Source organism: Cnephaeus nilssonii (genome assembly GCF_951640355.1).
Source record: "Cnephaeus nilssonii genome assembly, chromosome: 4".
Lineage (NCBI taxonomy): Eukaryota > Metazoa > Chordata > Mammalia > Chiroptera > Vespertilionidae > Cnephaeus > Cnephaeus nilssonii.
Genome location: NC_137075.1, coordinates 75246966 through 75265447, shown reverse-complemented (window position 1 = coordinate 75265447; position 18482 = coordinate 75246966). Strand labels below are relative to the sequence as shown.

At 45.4% G+C, this 18482-nt stretch overlaps 1 protein-coding gene across 2 annotated transcripts; it reads right to left on the bottom strand.

The window, feature by feature from the left end:
* Window positions 1-5401: 5401 nt before the first annotated feature.
* Window positions 5402-17217, bottom strand: DACT1 (dishevelled binding antagonist of beta catenin 1). 2 transcript variants are annotated; one of them, XM_079767886.1, is made up of 4 exons: window positions 16616-17217; window positions 14365-14497; window positions 13484-13639; window positions 5402-10145 (listed from the first exon to the last, which is right to left on the bottom strand). In XM_079767886.1, exons 1-4 carry the CDS (start codon window positions 16955-16957, stop codon window positions 8260-8262), a joined length of 2517 nt encoding a protein of 838 aa, XP_079624012.1. In that variant the 5' UTR covers window positions 16958-17217; the 3' UTR covers window positions 5402-8259. The 2 variants fall into 2 exon arrangements, with proteins under 2 accessions (XP_079624012.1, XP_079624013.1); XM_079767887.1 differs by having other exon boundaries at window positions 5402-10034; window positions 16616-17216.
* Between the last annotated feature and the right edge of the window lie 1265 nt (window positions 17218-18482).

The following is an 18482-nucleotide window of genomic DNA, read 5'->3' as shown; positions in this document are numbered from 1 at the left end:
TATTCATTGGCCACTTCAGCTGTAATGAATCCAAAGCAGCTGTTATTTACCTGGGCAACGGTCCTCAAATTAGAATAATTCTCTGAGTCAGTTCTGGGCTCCATGCTGCTACTCCTTATGTTTAACAGATAGGTTGTAGCAGCTCCAAAAAACCATTGTGGGCCAAGAAGTAAATACCCATTTTCAAAAGTGTAATTACTAGTATATACTATATTTATATTATAATCAGAGACATCATCATCAGGTAAATAATTAAAAGTGACAAGTCTGAAAACTAAACTAAAAGACTCCCAAGGAAACAAAAGGCACTTTTAGGCCACCGTTCAAGCAATATACGTATGTGTAGAGAATGTTATTTTTTTTCTTTGCCCCCAAAAGAAAGAAGTGTATAGAAATAATTATATAGCTCCCCTCTACCCTCCAAATTAAAGGTTTGCGCCTAGAAGGAAGTAAAATAAAATTGTGCCAATTTTAAACACACCCTCTTCAACATTGATAAAGGATTTCCTTGCTTGTAAGGACTCTTACTGTCGCATGAGATTTTGAAACCAGAACACAGAAAGCCTGTGTTTTTCAGAGCAGGGTGGGGAGTTTCGGGGAAGCACATGACTGGCTCTCCTGCAGGAATCTGCTGCGTCTTTGAATTCTCTTCAAAATAAATGTTAAAAATAAATGAGTCTGTGGATTTGGGTTCTGCCATAGCAGTGTGAGCCGACTATAGCCTATCCCTCCTACTGATTACAACTAAAAACTCTGACAAAAATATGGGGAAAATAAACTACCTAAAGATTGTGAAAGCAAAAAAAGCTGGTGGATTAAGGTGTGTGGGGGTGGGAGATTCCTCTCTCTCTCTCTCTCTCTCTCTCTCTCTCTCTCTCTCTCTCTCTCTCTCTCTCTCTCTCTCTCTCCTAATTCAGCTTTATCCCTGAGGGCAGGCCCCAGTTTCGGAGCAGTGTTTGCTATAGGCAGTTAAAATTTCAATATGAATATGTCTTTCTAGACGGAGGAACCAGGAAATATTGACCCTGTGGAGTGGAGAGAGTAGGAGAAATCCCAAATGAGAGGAAAAAGAAATAGAGACAGGGGTCCCCTAATTTTGGGTATGAACTCTTGATTCAATCTACCATCTGAGCCAAGCATGCAAGGTACAGGCACAAACCCACACAAAACAACTTGAAGTCACAGAGCCTAATTGGGATGACTGCCTGCTAAAGCCAAAATAACATTCTCCTGAGGATTATGAAAGGACTCTGAACCTACACATTACTTTGACAACGTTCAGGATGCCATCTGAAATCACTTGACAACCAAAGAAACAAGAAAATAGGACCAATTCTCAAGAGGAAAACAATAGACAGATGCCAACCTCAAGATGACCTAAATGTTGAAACTACCAAAGACTTTTTAAATTATAATTATAATTATGATCCTTGAGGTAAAGGAAAAAGACATTGGAAATGAATGAAAAGATAGAAATTCTCAGCAGAGAAATAGAAACTGCCAAAAAAATCAAATTGGAAAGTTTAGAAATGAAAAATACAGAAACTGAATTTGTTTTTTTTAAATTCACTGGATGCTCTTCCACGGGAGACCTACTCCCCACCACTGCTGCCCTGACTCTAGTGGCCCCTGAGGAGCTCCAGCACATTTTGCCAGTACTCAACACCACTATCCATGGATGGTGGACATAGCTTCTGCCTTCACCGTAGGTAAGGGTATGGGACAAAGATATGCTCATGGTTGTTGAGAAAAACAGACATCGCCTGCACCAGGAGGGCAGAAGAGCTCACAGAGGGTGAGGTGGAACACGTGATCACCATTATGCAGAATCCCAGCTCAGTTCTTGGACAGAAGGACATGAAGGACAGAAAATACAGCCAGGTATTATATATATATTCAATATATATATATATATATATATATATATATATATATATATATAATCTCAAAGAACTCTTCCATGGAATTTATGAAAGAATCTCTTATAATTCATTTATAAGAAGCCCAAAAACCCAATTTTTTGAAGTACAAACTATTTGACCACACACTTCACCAAAAACAATACACAGATGGCCAATAAGCACATGCAAAGATGTTCAACATCTTTACTCACCAGTGAAATTCAAATTAAAGCCACAGTGAGATTTTATTACACATCCATTAGATAGGCTAAAATTAAAAAGTATGAGCATGCCAAATGGTAGCAAGGACATGGAGCAACTGAGACTCTCATTATTGCTGGTAGGAATATAAAATGGCACAACCAGTTTGGGATATATTTTTACAATTTCTAAAGAAAGTTAAACATACACCTACCATCAGACCAAGGCATTCCACTCCTCAGTATTTACCCAAGAGAAACAAAGACCTGTGCGTGAAGGTTCTTCACAGCTTTATTTGTAATAGCCCCAAGCTGGAAATAACCCAAATGGCCATCAACAAGTGAATAGGATAAACAAATGGTTATATATCTATACAAAGGAATATTACTCAGCAATAAAGAGATGAACGATTGAGACATTAAACAACATGGACAAACCTAAACATCAATATGCAGAATAAAAAATTCAAGCAAAAACAGCACACACTGTTTAATTCCATTTAAACAGAATAACAGAAAATACAAAGTAATCTATAGTGACAGAAAGCAGATCCATGATGGCCGGGGGAAATGGAGTGGAGGGAGAGATGAATTACAAAGAGTCTCAAGAAAACTTGCGATAATGATGAAAATGTTTGTTATATTGATTGTGGTGGTTATACAGGTGTATACATGTCAAAACAGATCAAATCATACAGTTCAAATATGTGCATTTTATTGTACCTCAATAAAATTGTACCAAAAATACAAGGGGGGAAGGAGAATCCAGTTTACTGACAAAGGCAATGGGTATCTGTACGGTATCTGTTACCAGTCATATGGTGAACTAGATAAATCATCTCACTGTAAAATAGTTAGGAATGGTGGATACACTATTAGCAAACATTCGCTTAAGTGTACATTGACTCCACTGGAAAGAAAGGCATCCAAGTTTGGCCCACGCTTGGAGAGTAGGAGGAGAGGTTGCTGGTTCCTTCCTTAAGCTAGGCGCTTTGACGTCAACAGGCACTCAGGGACAAGGACTTGGCCTTCACAGGGTAGGATCTGGACTGGGACTCCCACATTGCTGAGAGCACCAAAGGGCTACACGCTCAGTGGAAGGTTAGTCCAGGGAAAAAATCCACTTGCTGCCCCAGGATGAAACTAGGAATGCTCTTCTGCCTTGGAAATGATCTCCTCTGAAAACATGTAACCACAGCCTATCCTCCTGTGGTTTAGGATTTGAATGTCTACTACCTCTGTGGTCAGGTAAACCCAAAGTAGATAAATTAACTTGAAAGGTGGTCCAACCTGGAGGTCCCCTTGAGGCACCTGGCAGAAACAAATACCTAGCTTCTCGGTTTGGCAAAATCCTTAGGCAAGCCTCACAGGATTCTGAAAAATAATATCCACTTAAAGTGGACTCTTAATACAAAGAAAGTAACAAAACGTAAGAAAACTGGAAAGGTAATACGTGTGCAAATGTATAGCACTTGGGTAACACTTTTGTTGTTAAATATTGGAATTTTTGTAAGCAAGGCAAGTAAGTAGCCCATAAAATTCGGTACCTTTTTTCTCAAGGAGGAAAGATTTGGAACCCCATTAAAAGAAATTGGGCCCTAACTGGTTTGGCTCAGTGGATAGAGCACCAGCCTGCGGACTGAAGGGTCCCAGGTTCGATTCCAGTCAAGGGCATGTACCTTGGTTGCGGGCACATCCCCAGTAGGAGGTGTGAAGGAGGCAGCTGATCGATGTTTCTAACTCTCTATCCCTCTCCCTTCCTCTCTGTAAAAAAATCAATAAAATATATTTTTTTTAAAAGAATTGGGAATTATACTCACTATACAGGTCCATGGAATGAAGAAAGCAAGTTGCAGAATATATGTAGATTGAGTCTTCATTTCGAAGGGGAAAATGCAAAGGCCATAGATTTGTATGTGCATATAACAGAGTATGGAAATTCATACACCAAACTTATTGAAGAGTAGAATTTAAGGAGGATGAAGCAAAAGGAGTTTAAACACCTGTGCATTGCCCAGATATATTTTTTCTTTTTGACAATGAGCATTTGTAGTTTATTTAAATAAAGGGAAATACTTTAAAGAGCTCTTCTGTTTGTCAGAATAATAGAAGCTATTTGTCATTGAAAATAATGGACAAAACCCAAATTTCCAAGTGCAGTACAACTACAGGGAAGTCAAGCAATAGACAGAAAAGGACAAACCCTGCGTTCTTTGAAAAAAATCCTGTTTTCACGCTTCTCTTCATTTGGCATTCACCTAAAATGTAATTATTCAGAAGCTGGTTTTAAGAAAGCTTCCCCTTCTGAGAATAATGCTCTCTGAAAACAACTTGGAAATGATTCAAGAACTGACTGCAGGTCACAGTTGCCTTACACAATAAACTTTATAGCCTGCCCCCAAAGAGATTGGATCACAGAACTAGAAAAGATGGTGAGATCATGCCTCACTTGCACTTGGCTTAGATTTAATCAGGTAATCAAAGATATGCTAGTTAAAGCAGGATGACTGATTGCATATAAAACATATAAATACTAAAAAAACACAACTCTACAACATTTTGAAGAACTGAGTTGTCTGAGATGTCTTGGTAAAAAGATGCCTAATTGAAAAAAGGATGTCTTGTTGTGGGGGGAAAAAGTCTTACCTTTATAAGTAATAAGGAACTAATTTGCTGTGTTCTACAGGTAAAAGCCTTCTTGGAGATAAGAGGTTCTATACAGTATAGGAAAAGAAATTTTCCAGGGCAGAATTAAAAAATGGGTAGTTAAGAGATTTGTGTTGTATTTAAATTTTCATTTGAAAATTCCATCTTGAGTACATATCATAATAAATATATGAAATATGAGATTGAGCTGATCTACAGATTACTTTTTAACAAAATGTGTCCTCCTACTGCCAAATTTCAGACATGTTGAGCATCAAAAAGAACAATAACTATAGGTAATTGTAAGATATCAAGTGAACAAAAATCCATGAGTCCATAGTGATATTCAAAAGAAAACAGCAATATAACAAGAAAATCTCTTTTTTTGTAGAATGTCAGTTAATTAAAGTAGAAAAGATTCTTAGAAAACTACCATTTTGCATTCCCAAGGCAATAACTGATTCAGGCAAGATCAGCAATATAAGCTAAAGCCCTTAATGAAAAATAGGGTATCCACACAGCACCAAATAATCACCCACAAATACTAAACATTTGCAAAGAGGAAGAAAACCAAACTTTATAGTGAAGAAATCTCTACTTACCAATTTAGCCAAGGGATCACCCTTATTCCTTTAAAGGTCTTTTTCCCCCCTTTCAAAAATTGATTTTGGAGGGTGGGGAGAGAAACATCCTATAAGGGCCTTGACCGGGGGGATTGAACCCATAACCTGGGTATGTGCCCCAACTGGAATTGAACCTCAACCTTTTGGTACACAGGATGACGCTCCAACCAAATGAACCACACTTGTCAGGGCAGGGACCACTCTTAAATACAGTAATAATAGGTCAACCTGATATTATGTTATTTGATGTAAAGCAACATAAGTGCACGAGATCACTAGTAAAATCTTCTTGCTAAGAATAGTTAAACTGAATCCAATCAAGCTTTACACAATTTACACAATACAGAAGGACTAGATGTTAAGACAACATAAGGAAACAACCAAATCCAGAATGTGGGACCATCTATAAGATAAGTGTCCTGACTTTAAAACCCAATGTCATCTTTTAAAGAGAAGACTACCTTATATAATAAAAGCCCAGCGACCTAATGGCAGAACAACCAGAATGACCGGTCGACCAGTTGTTATGATGCGCACTGACCACCAGGGGCAGACGCTCAACGCAGGAGCTGCCCCCTGGTGGTCAGTGGCTCCCACACGGGGAGTGTGGTTTGGCTGACTGGATGAGCGGCACTAGCACAGCAGGAGCAGCCGCTCAGAGGGCAGGTCCACAGCTGCTTGGCTGACCGGGATGAGTGGCTGCTCCCGCAGAAGCTGGTCCCCGCAGGCCACGCCCCCCACCAGTGCACGAATCTCATGCACCTGGCCTCTAGTTCTAGAATAAAAGACTAGAGATCTACAACCAAATGCAGTAAAATTGACTGAAATCCTCATTGGGGAAAAGGGAGAAGGGGCTATTAAAAATTCTCAAGCCCAGCCAGGTGACTCAGTTGGTTTGTTCGTCCTCCTGTACACCAAAGATTGCAGGTTTGACTCCTGGTCCAGGCACACACCTAGCAGGTTCGATCTCTGGTCTGGGTAAGCAATCCCCAGTCTGGGGGCGTACGGGAGGCAACTGATCGATGTCTCTCTCTCTCTCTCTCTCTCTCTCAAAATCAATAAAAAAAACACATATCTTTGGGTGAAGATTTTTTAAAAATTCTTGAAACAAAAACAATATTTGATATTAAGAATTCCTGACAATTTTCCTTGGGTTTGTGTGATCATATTGTAGTTATATAAGAGAATCTTCCATTCTTAGGAAATAAATGCTTAAGTTTTTAGAAATGAAATATCATGATGCCTGAAATTTACTTTAAAATAGTATAACTGTGTGGTGAGGAAAGATGGCCAAAATCTGTCTTTGACCTTCAAAACCAGCAATATGGTTTAACCTAATAAATACATAGAGTTAAAGCAAGAACAGCATAATGTTAGCAATTATTGAATCTAGGTGGTTTCTATGCAAGTGTTTATTGTACTATCCTCTCAACATTTCCATGTCATAAATATTTTATAGTAAAAAGTTGGAGGGAATTCTAAGAAATATTTTCCTTAAACCACATCTATCAAATTTACCTTAAATTTTAAAGAAGTACCTTAACTGTTTTAAAGAAGTGGTTTCCTTTCTCTCCTTATTACCATCCATTTGAAGAAAAGTACTAAAACCTGCCTTAATTATTGCAAATAATATTCTAATGCTAGACTAGGCCCAATATAAATCCCACAATAATCAGTACAAGAGTTATAGGTGTAAACATCTGGTTTTATGCCCAAATAACAAACTTAACAGCAGTAAAACAAATCATTTATTACAGCATATAATGTTATATTAAATTTACACAATGATATATAAAAACACATACTGTTTATATCACACAGTAATTTAACATCAACAGGAATATCAAAACAAATACTACTCATGCACAAAACATGCTTGTATCGGTATAAAAAAGCAATTTTACACAATACTGTTTACCAAAAACAATTCTTTTTTTTTCCTTTTTTTTTTTTTTTTAAAAGCCCTTCCTTCCAGACAGGGTCAGTGGTCCCATCTGGACTGGATTGCACTAACATGTGTGGGCCAAGGCTTAGGTGGCACAGTGCTCAGTGAGCAATTGTGGCCTTGGAGTCATGCCCAAGGTTATTTCATTAGGAGTGAATTCCTCTGTACCCACGGACCAAAACTTTATCCCAAAGGCAAGTCCTCCAAGGGAGGAATGGCTGGATTTGCTGCAAATTAGGGAGGAAAAAGGCATCAAAATGTTGGATAAACAGCCCTAAAAACGGTTACCCTAACCAGGGCCTAGGCACAAGTTTAGTGAATCCCTTCGAGGGTATTACCAGCCTCTCTTATCCAAGTCACTAGCTCTCTGGATTTAGGGTCTGGTCTTCAAGTTCTGAGTCTAGTAAACCAACCACACAGTTCTGAGACGACAGAATGGGAGTGTATGACTGTCTGAGAAATGCAGACTGTATAAAAAATTAGAGAAGACGAACACGCTCCCTCATACCTCCTTCACACCGTTATGTGATGCCCCTCAGCAGGAAAGCCCTCCTGGAGACACCGCCCTAAAGAACCAAGAAGCAAATGTCTGTCCTATAATTCCATCTACCTGACCTTCAGGTCAAAAGGTCTCATCCCAATGAAACCATCACAGATGCTCAGGAAACTTAAAACAAAAACCAGCTGACACCACAAAAAAAAAAAAAATGTATGCATTATTCACCACCATTTAAAAACCTCAATATTTACTTCTAACCAGCAAAAACCTTCTTCACCTTCCATGAAAGGCACTAGTGTCCATACATAACGAAGAAGAGACATTCATTTACTTCGGTTTAATCTTCGCCAAGGGAAAGCATTCCACGACATTATTCACACACGAAAACTAAGACGCCACCTTTCCTTCCCCCCGCCCCCATCCCCCCCCACCCCGACCGATGTCCTCAAACGGTGGTCATCAGCTTCAAAGAGCCGGACCGGAAGCGGAGGATTTTCTTCTTGAGGTTATGGGAAGCCTTGATTTTGACAAAGGCTTTGGCGGGGTTGCTGTGCAGGTCGGGGGCTGCGACCGCCTGGATGGGGAGCGTCTGGACGAACTGGGACCAGATGAGGCCCCCGCTCTCCTCCGAGTCGCTGGTGCTGGTGCTGTCGCCCGCGAACTCGCCCTCGCTCACGCTGGACTCGCTGTCCCCGAAGCAGTTGGTGGTGTAGTTGCTCCGCTCGTCCTCGCTGGTGTCCACCACGGTGGAGTGGAAGAGGGACTCGCACTCGGCCGAGTACTCGGAGTCGCTGGCCACGTAGGCGTAGGGGCTGGCGAAGGGCAGCGCCACGGCGGCCGCGCACAGCCCCGCGCCCTCCCGCCGGCCCCGCCGCGCGCGCCGCAGAGCCTCCTCGTAGGAGACCTCGGCGGCCGACCTCCACCGCCGCGAGTCGGTTCGCTTGTGCCTGGGCTTGGCCACCACCGCCTCGCGCCCGTGGCCGTGCGCCCTGGCCCCGGGCCGGTGGGCAGCCCCGAGCGGCCGGCTGGGGAGACCCGCCTCGGCGTGGCCGCCCCCACTCCTCCTCCCTTTGGCAGAGACCTTCCTGAGTTTCTTATTTGTATCCATGTCGTCGGGGAACCGACACTTCTTGCCGGCGGCCCGGGTTTTCTCCCTCACGGTGGGCAAGGCGCCGTCGGGGCCATGGAGGGCCTGGGCCCTGTGCTTCAGGGCGGAGCCCCTGGGCGCAGCGGCGGTCCGGGTGCCCCGGGGCGGCCGGGCGCCCGGCTGCGGCGCAGGGACGAAGTGCGCCTTCACCAGAGGCCCGTCTTCCAGGCTTTGAGAGGAAGAGCCCTCGCTTTTGAAATCCAGGGCAGGCCGCTCTTCCACGGGGCAAGCTGAGGACGGGGGTGCCGGCGGGGCAGGCGGGGGCGCGGCCGCAGGGACGTTCCTCGGTGCTGTCTTTTTCAGGGGCTGGACAACTTTGTTCTCCTGCAGCGGGGCGAGGCCTCTCCCAGGGCTCTCTTTTGGAGAGGCGGCTGGGATCGGGCTGCTCTCCTTGGGGGGCTCCCCTGTCACAGTGGTGGGGCACCGCCCATGCTCCTGGGAGGCCAGCTTGGCATTTTTGGGTGGATGCTTACTTTGAAGTTCAGGGGCGGCACCAGGCGAGCAGCCCTCTGGCAAGGGCAACCTCTTGCTTTCCAGTTGTTCTGCCTTCGGTTCTTTTGACCACTGCTTCAGTGGGGAGAATGTCCCGCTGTCCAAAGAGGGAACTCCCACCGAGGGCAGAGGCGCCTGTTTAGAATTCTTAAGGTTCCCGGGATTGGCCTGGGAGACACCCCCAGTCACTCGGACACAAACGCTCCCATTCCTCAGAAGTCCCTTCGTGGGGTCGGCGTTCACACTGGTTCTTGGCTTGTTGGTCCTTACCGGGTGTGTTTTTTTCTGGACCAGGCTCAGAATGTAGCCATCCATTTTCTTGCTGGATGAGGGATGGGGAGCAGACCACACGCTGCTTGGGGACGGCAAGGACGCCTCCGTCTTGATGGCGTCCAGCTCAGACCCGACACAAATGTCATTGGTGTGGTTCCCCAGCCTCTCCTCTTCCCTCAGAGGGCTGCCTGTCAGGCAGAGGAGAAACATGGGGCTCTGCACCGCCACAGCATGAAGTGGGCTGGGATAGCGATAGACATCATTCCCGTTTTTAGACACCAGATCACACTGGTACTTGGGATTCACATCTGCAATGACACCAAGGGGATTAAATTGTGATGTGGAGGGGAAACAGCAAACTGCCTCTGAGGCCTGGTCTTCACAGTGGCCTTCTGTATAGTCCAACCATCCTATGAGATCTGAAAAACATTTAAAGGTACACTCTGAAGACATGAACTGGTCAGCACCAGCTTGACTCTGGCCAACTCCTAGGAAGACAAATTCATGGGTAGAGAGAGAATGCCAAGAATCAACAAATACTCCATGAGCTTTACATACAGTGCAGACTACTGGAGGAGGGGGAAAATATTTCACAAAGAAAATTTTTATATGATGTAGCTTCTGAAGGAAAAATATTCAGCCATTAAAAATGCTTTATCTATCTATATCTATATCTATATTAAAGGAAGAGAGAGGGTGAAAGAGACAGAGAGAGAATCGATTTGTTGTTCCACTTATTTATGCATTCATTGGTTGATTCTTGTATGTGCCCTCACTGGAGATCCGCAACCTTTGGCAAATCGGGACAATGCTCTAACCAAATGAGCTATCTGGCCAAAGCCAAAAATACTTTCAAATTATCAAATAATATGGGGAAACACTTTAAAGTTTAGTGAAAATCAAGATATAATACCAGCCCTGACTGGTTTGGCTCAGTGGAAAGAGCGTTGGCCTGTGGACTGAGAGGTCCCAGGTTCAATTCTGGTCAAGGGCATGTACCTTGGTTGCGGGCATATCCACAGTAGGGGGTGTGCAGGAGGCAGCTGGTAGATGTTTCTCTCTCATCGATATTTCTAACTCTCTATCCCTCTCCCTTCCTCTCTGTAAAAAATCAGTAAAATATTTTTTTAAAAAGATATAATACCTATGATTATAATTTTATTAAGATTGAATAGATGCAAAAAAAGTCTGAAATGAAGCACACCCAGCTGCTAATTGTAGCATCTTAGTGTGGTAAGAAAACAAGTGGTATTAACTTTCTTCTTTGTTTTCTATTCTCTAAATTTTCAGTAAATATGTATACTGTATTATAACTGGAAAAATAAATTTTTTGAGTCATTTTTTCTCTAGACTACTTTCCCCTCTGTGTTCTATTCCTGGTTTCTCTTTAAAATACTTCAGATAAACTATACTTTCTATGGACTTTCTTCTCATTTTGTATTTTTTAGACCTAATTCTTAATGACATATGTTCAAATATTACTGTCAATTGAAAGGTCGGGGAAATTAATCAAATTTCAATACAGACTAATCAAATTTAAATAATATATTTTTAATAGTGACACTAACATAAAAAACAGTATTTTTTAAATAAGAAGGAATTCTTTTTTTTAAATATATTTTATTGATGTTTTTACAGAGAGGAAGGGAGAGGGATAGAGAGTTAGAAACATCAATGTGCCCGCAACAAAGTTACATGCCCTTGGCGGGAATCGAACCTGGGACCCTTCAGTCCACAGGCCAAAGCTCTATTCACTGAGCCAAACTGGTTAGGGCAAGAAGGAACTCTTGATTACACTTTAATAGATTAAGTAGTGGAATTAATGAATGTTCACATCATAAAAATATAGATGCCAAAATACAATGAAATCAAGCTTTCTTGCTTAATTAAGCGATTTTGATCTCCTATCTTGGTGAATATTATAACTTTCAAGTCCCTTTAAATGACCTTCAGTTAGAGAAAAAAATCAAAGTTTTTATCATTATGTAATTTGTCCTCCATTATATTTATTCATTCAATGTTAAAAACCTACTATGTGCCAGATTCTATGTTAATTTTAAGGGAAAGCTCCATGAACCTTAATGATAATTAGCAGTTTCGGGGGAAATATAGTCTAGACTCAGAAGTAATATGGTTAATTTTTAAAGAAATTGATCATTATAAAAGTGCCATGTCTACTCCCCCTCCACTTCCACTCCCAATAAGTAGCTTATTGTAAGGAGAACCATCTCTTGCTAATATCCTTACCCATCCCTCCTCCTCTACCCTAAGGCCTATCTGCCTTGCTTAAAGCCACATTAACCTACACTTTACCATTTCCCCCTTTTCCCTACTTAGAGTTAAGGAACAAGACAGACATCCCAGCCCCCAAGACCCAGCCCAACTGTCTCAATTATGTGAAGATGCAGCATTTGGGAGAGGGGTCTGTCTTTGAGGAAAACCTATACCAAAGTGCCTTTAATGGGTTTTAAAGTTTCCCTCTGAAACCAGATCTGTAGAGTGAAGGGGAGCCATTACCAATGAACTTGAGGTCCAGACATTCTAGATAACACTGATCTGTTGCTTCCCCAAATGACTGCTGCTGACAACGCACCCTGTACAAATACAAAGACACCAGCCAGTTGTTGGTGTTACGTTTGCATTGCCTGGACTGAAGCATCCGGCCTTAGACCCAGGTGGAGAACACAAACAAACCAAGAGTGCAGTGACTTGTGCCAGCACCTACCTACAGCTCCTCTACTCTCCATATTTCCTCTGCTCTTTTGAGGAATCAAAACAAAGCAGAACTAAGGAAGGAGTCCCGAGTTTCAGCAACAGCTCTGCCATTCAGCAGATGAGGAACCTCTGACAAATTGCATCTAAATCCAAATTTCCCCCCTTTTCAATGAAAACGTTGAACACCAACAACTTCTGAATTCCCTTGGTGTGATGTGATGGAAAATCATGCACCTGGCAGTTAGTCCAGAGCATGAATCCTGCCTTTGCCACTCACCAGCTATTTAGCCTTAAACAACTTACCTAATCTAACCTCACTAGGCCTCATTTGCTGATACATAAAGGGGAGCTAACAACGCCTGCATCCTGCACAACTGCGGGAGGAGCCAAAGGAGATGAAAGTACACAGACTCTCCAGTACAGGGATAGTGATGCATAGCAGGAATGCAGAAACTCTTCCAGTACCAACAATAGCATGAGTCTCTGTGGAGGTAACTGCAAGGACAGCCCAAAATGAGGAACAATGGCACATGGCCTAAGGGGATCGCACCTGCTGGCCCGCTAAAAGGAGAGCTGCCATCAGACAAAGCGTTCTGGAGAACATGGAGGCGCCACTGCTCCCTGAAGTGCCAAGCAGCCCTTGGCCAGGCTGACAGATATATTTACCTTAATGTAAGCTTTAGCTTTAAATTGTTCAAGAAAGAAGAAAACTGATCCAAAGTGGTTTTCAAAGGAAAATACAAACAAGTTAAAGCCTACCAAAGCCTGTTAAGCAAAGGCTCGGAAACAGAGCTCAAAACTTGTATCGGGACAGGATTTCCAGAGATGAGCTGAATATAAAGCCACGTGGCACCCAAAGAAGACCAGAATAGTGGGCATCTTGGTTCTAGATGCAACTGTGGGCCCTAAGTGCAGCAAGCTGATGGAATTCTCGGCGCCTTTGTTTTTCATCCGTAAAAGGGGTTGAAGCTACGTAACCTTTAAGGAATCTTGGACTCCTTCCAATTAAAAAAAAAAGTATATTAATTCTAAAAAGGCTTACCTGCAGATTTGGGGCAACTATCCGAGATAGTCAAGGTTGCCTCCAAGGGGCTGCAAAAGCAGGTGCTGGAATGACAACTGGATAAACACTCACTGAAGACCGAGTTAGAGGAATTGGAAAGGGATCCTGAAGCCCCATCACTCAGCTCATAAAACCCTACAAAGAAAGACACCATTTGGAATTAGGATCATGTCATGCAATAATACACATTTGTGCTTAAAAGGAAAAAAGGATAATCTTTGAGAAAAGGTAAGAATGGGAGACTTGGGCGGGGGGGACAATTTTGGCTCACTGGACTTAGTGTCCTGATTTTATGATTTTATCTCAATCAATCCTTGGAAAAAGCAAAGAGCGCATAACTGTGGATACATTTCAAAGTTACTCTCACAGTCAAATTGATCCCCCTTGACCCAACCTTTAAAGATGTGCAAGGAAAGAGACTTAGATCTATCACAGCCCCAACATTATCATGAGCGTTTCAGAAAGAATAACTTGAAGAGAAAAACAAATCTATTTAAGGAGCCAAATGGTTTAAAAGAAAAAAAAAACTTTCAAAGTGGTCTCAGGAAGTTGAAGTGTGACTAATTTTCTAGCCCAGTTCTGACTTTCTCAAATTTCAAAGGAGGACCGCTCTTCCAGAAATTTGAATAGAACCTTTTATTTTTAAACTCAGGGGACTCCAGTCAGATCAATCTCATTATTAAAAATGTTGTAGTCTGGCTTTAGTTCCCTCTCCTACAACTGAATGGCAGGCAGACGGCCTTTGTATTCTCTCTGCACTGGGAACACACTCCATTGCCATTTGCAGGGCTGGGAATGTTAAGACAGGGCCCAGGTAGAACTCCTGCGTGTAGATGCTGTGGTTGTGCTCACACACTCACCTGAGCTGGGCCGGCTGTCTGTCTCCAGGTGCTCTTCAGATGTCTTTTCTACATCGAGTCTCAGGTCACTTATCTGCTTGTCAAGTTCTTGCAACTGATTCAACAAACCAGCATCTCTTCTCCTCAAACAATTCTGATTAGGGAGAAATGGAGAAAGGAAAAATGAACACAGTCTGGTGACAAAGAACCAGGAAGGCTGCTCTAAGTCTTCGAATGACCATTTAGAGAGTTCACTAAATCTTCCAAAACTACAGTTTACTGGATGACCTGAAATAAAGAAAAACTTCAAGTCCTATGTTTAATTCCACTTTCTCACACTTGATGGTGATATCAAGTTTCTTCATAAAAACAATACTTGCTCTTAGTTTCAACTAATATATACAAAGTCAGGGAAGAATGAAAAAATGCACTGAGATTTTATAAAATCAGCACGGCGTCCATGTTTTACAGGACTTCACAGTCAACGCCTTAATTTGAAGTCGGAGTATAACAGATTTCCTATCTTACTTAGGTGAGACTTTCTGGCCAAATGTCCTGCAGAGCTTTGTTTTCTATTAGTTGCTTTGTGGAGTTTAATCAGTCTTAGGGCCTTTGAAAGTGAGAAACTAATACTAATAGCCAGTGCCAAGTAAAATGTGAGCTGGCAGAATTCAAAACCCTCGAGGGAAGGTCCATCCAGATTTGAACTCAACTCGGGTTTCCAAAGGTGACAGATCTGTAGCGCTAACTCACACCGCCACCTAGTGCTTCCTGCTGCTGGAAAAGGGGGGAGAAAAACACACACTCAAAAGGCATCTGGTTCAAATCACAAATGCCAAGTCTACAAATGAAAATAGTGCCACAAACACTGACTGGACTGGAATTCTCCTGACACGCTGCTGCCTTGCTCCCCTCCAGGGACGACGGGAATGTGCCACTCACAATCCCGAGCCTCATAAAGACAAAAAGGTGCTATTGTACAAGACAATGCATGAAATGTCAACGACCAGGCATCGCTGGCAAGCACTGGCTCAAATCAATGTTACATCCGAATATCTGGTCTAATCCCAGCGAAACACAGTGAAATGCCAAAATAGAGGTGTTACACGAACCATGATGTGCATACGTCCTTACAAAATAGATTCACGAATTGCTACTACTCCTCTGTGTGTCCTTTGACTTAAAAAGCGTTGGTATAAACCATATGCTTGTCTGCTAGGATGAGTTTCTTCAGGGGGAAAAAAAAAATGAACCTAACGAGTAAGAGCACTTTGAGGCTCAAAAAAGATAGAAATTATCTGAAAAGAGATAATACAAGACAACCACACAGCATCGCCGCGTTCCTTTCTGCAGACGGGACATTATCTGGCATGTGTCTAGTTTCAGATCGTATCACATGGTCAGATAAGGATTTTGTGGGGGGGTTTTTTCCTGCTGCTGCTTTCAAAACTACATTTTTGAGGTCTCTGAAACAAAGCTGCCGCCATCATTCCGAGGCGGGGTCAAAAGCTGTTCACCGATACATGAAGCGCCAAAGTTCTTTTTCTTCCCCGTTAATGAAGATGACAGGGAATGACGGACTGGCAGGACTCCAGCAACAGAAATGCTCCCTGAGCGCAGGTTCTCTCCTCTCCCACCTCCACCACCAGTCACAGCCAGCAGTACGTATAAAATATGAGAGGAGGGGCACTTTTCCCAGCCAAATTTCCACCCGTGGCGTCTGTTTCAGCTGCCTGGTACAAAGGGCTTCTATGTGAAATTAAGCAGCAGCCCCAGCAAAAGCTGGCATGCTGCGGAGAGCCCGGGGCGGGGCAGGGCTCCTACGTGCGCTTCCGTGCGATCGTAAAAAGCGGCATCGGACAGTTAACCTCGCCACAGGCCCCCTCCTCGGCTTTTGTCCCCTCTCGGTGGGAGGACCTGAAGCTACGGCGGCCTCCAGTTGAGATGGCATTTTAAATGAGGGCTTTGCAAACCTTCGGGGAGAGAGCGTGCATTCACTCGTCTAACTGGAGAGAGGAGAGGTTACATCCAGGCCACTCCAAGAACCCCGAAGGGAGAGAGGCCATCCCTGCCCCGCAGATCGCGCGGGGTCGCCAGCCCCTCACCTGGCACAAAGCAGGGCGCAGGCAGGAACGGGGGTCAAGGAGGGCGGGGGTCCCGGGAACCTCGAGAATTTCCCCAGCCCGAGGCACTCCCGCGCCACCCCAGGTCACCTGCCTGGGTCCCGCCCGGGTGCCCGACAGCCGTGCCCCCACCTCCGGGCACGACCTACCAATTGCTTCCGCAGCAGCAAAATGTTCTCCTCCAAGAACTTCTCCTCCAGGCGGCTGCGCTGCGCCGCCTCCCCCGGCAGCTCCCCGGCTCGGGGCGCGGCGCCCGCACCCCCAGTGCCGCGCAGGGCGCCCCGGACCAGCAGCTCCTGGCGCTGGCGCAGGTACTCCAGCTCCGCCAGCCCGGCCAGCGTGGCCTCCTGCCGCTCGCGGGTGCGCTGCCGCTCCGTGTCCGCCTCGCCCTTCTCCCGCCAGCGCCCCTCGGGCTCCGCCGCGCGCTGCTCGCCCCGGGCCGGCGCCTGCGGCTCCAGCTCCCTCGCCACTCCGGCCGGACTCGGCTTCATGGCCCCCAGCCCTGCAGCGAGCACCCGTCACCTCGGCCGGCACGTCCGGGCGGAGGAGCGGGGCGCTCAGAACTGCGGCCGCGGGCTCATGCCGCCCGGGCGGCGGGACGCGGCAGCGGGGGCGGCGGCCGGGAGCGCTCGTGGCCCGCGGGCTGCAGCCGTCCCGGCCCCGGCGGCGCCGTCCGCTGCGCCGCGCGTCGCCCGCCGCGGCCCCGCAGCTGATAACGCCCTGCCCGGCGCTACGTCACGCGCGGCGGCCGGGCGAACCCCCGCCTGGCGCCCGCCTCCCCGCGCCGGCCCCTTGGCTCCGAGGCCCGCTCCCCCCCGGCTTCCCCCACGTCTGTCAGGGGCGCCGCGCGCTCAGCGCCGGCCTCCTCCCCGCTCCGCCCCCCCGCTCCGCCCTCTCTCCTCCCCCGCTCTTCCCGCGGGTCTCCTCGCCCCCTTTCCGAGTTGACTGCACCCAGTTTTTGCTCGCTCCTGATTGGTCCTTCCCCACCTACAAAGCCGGGGGCGAGCGCCCCGAGCCCGGCCTCCTGTGGCAGCCGGCCTCGCAGCGGGGTCTGCGGAGGGACGCCGCGGTGGGGCTCCCCAGAGAACTTTCTGCAACTCCACCGAGTGGCTGCGTGTACACCAGCTTAACCCTTTCCCCGCACGCCCCGTTCTCAGCCCCCGGGCCGCGCGTCCGGTCTCCTCCACCTTGCCGGGCGAGGTACCGAGTGCATTCAGTGACATCCTCCGGGGGCTGGTTTTTCACTCCACTCCGTAAAGGCGAGCACTACAAAGCACGGGGCCATGTTCTAAAACTGCTCAGCTCCGAGTTTTGCGGCCGTTTGGGTGTTCTCGTGGAAGGTATTTAGAATTAGGCAGCAGGACATCGCTGTCTAGCGAGCGGTTGCATCAATTCTTTGACGAGCTCTGGGTTTCTGTGCGCGCGCGCACGTGCGCGCTCTGGTTAGGGTGTGAGTTTTTTATTGTTATTTAGTCTGCGCTCCGGAGAGCTCTGACTCTGAAACCAGACTGCCGAAATTCGAATCCTGTTTCCTGCCAATGCTAGGTGGGCGGGCAAGTTGCTTCACCTCTTTATGCCTCTGTTTCCCTAACGGTTAAATGAGCTACTGACAGGATCTGCCTGTTGGAAGAATTATAATAAAATGTATCTTTTTTTTTCCCCTCCAGAGGGACTATAAATTTCCCCCGTCCAGTAGCATTTGCAGTATGGTCATCTCCGCTTGAGATGGGGTCGCAGGGAATTTCAGTAGGATAGGGGTCTGGAAATGCCACTTGTCTGTGGAAAAGTACCATATCTATTTTTAAAAAACAGGACATCCAAGAGCCTCAGATATTGAATCCAGCAAGTCACAATTTGCTGAAGTTCAGACGAAGTGTGTAAAGGAGTGCATCCTCTATCATTATTTCAGATTCTTCCACCTTTGCCCAGCTGTTTACCCCTGCTAAAAATTCTCCATTTCTCCCCTCTGTGTAGTCTAACTTTCCCTCCAAGATCAGTTCGCATCCCTCCTCTGAA

Excerpts from the sequence above, each read along its gene's own strand:
- DACT1 (XM_079767886.1), bottom strand. The coding sequence starts at position 16,957 with ATGAAGCCGAGTCCGGCCGGAGTGGCGAGGGAGCTGGAGCCGCAGGCG. Across the intron at positions 13,640-14,364 it reads AGACAGCCGGCCCAGCTCAG|GGTTTTATGAGCTGAGTGAT; the intron begins GTGAGTGTGTGA and ends CTTTCTTTGTAG. Across the intron at positions 10,146-13,483 it reads TAGTTGCCCCAAATCTGCAG|ATCTCATAGGATGGTTGGAC; the intron begins GTAAGCCTTTTT and ends AATGTTTTTCAG.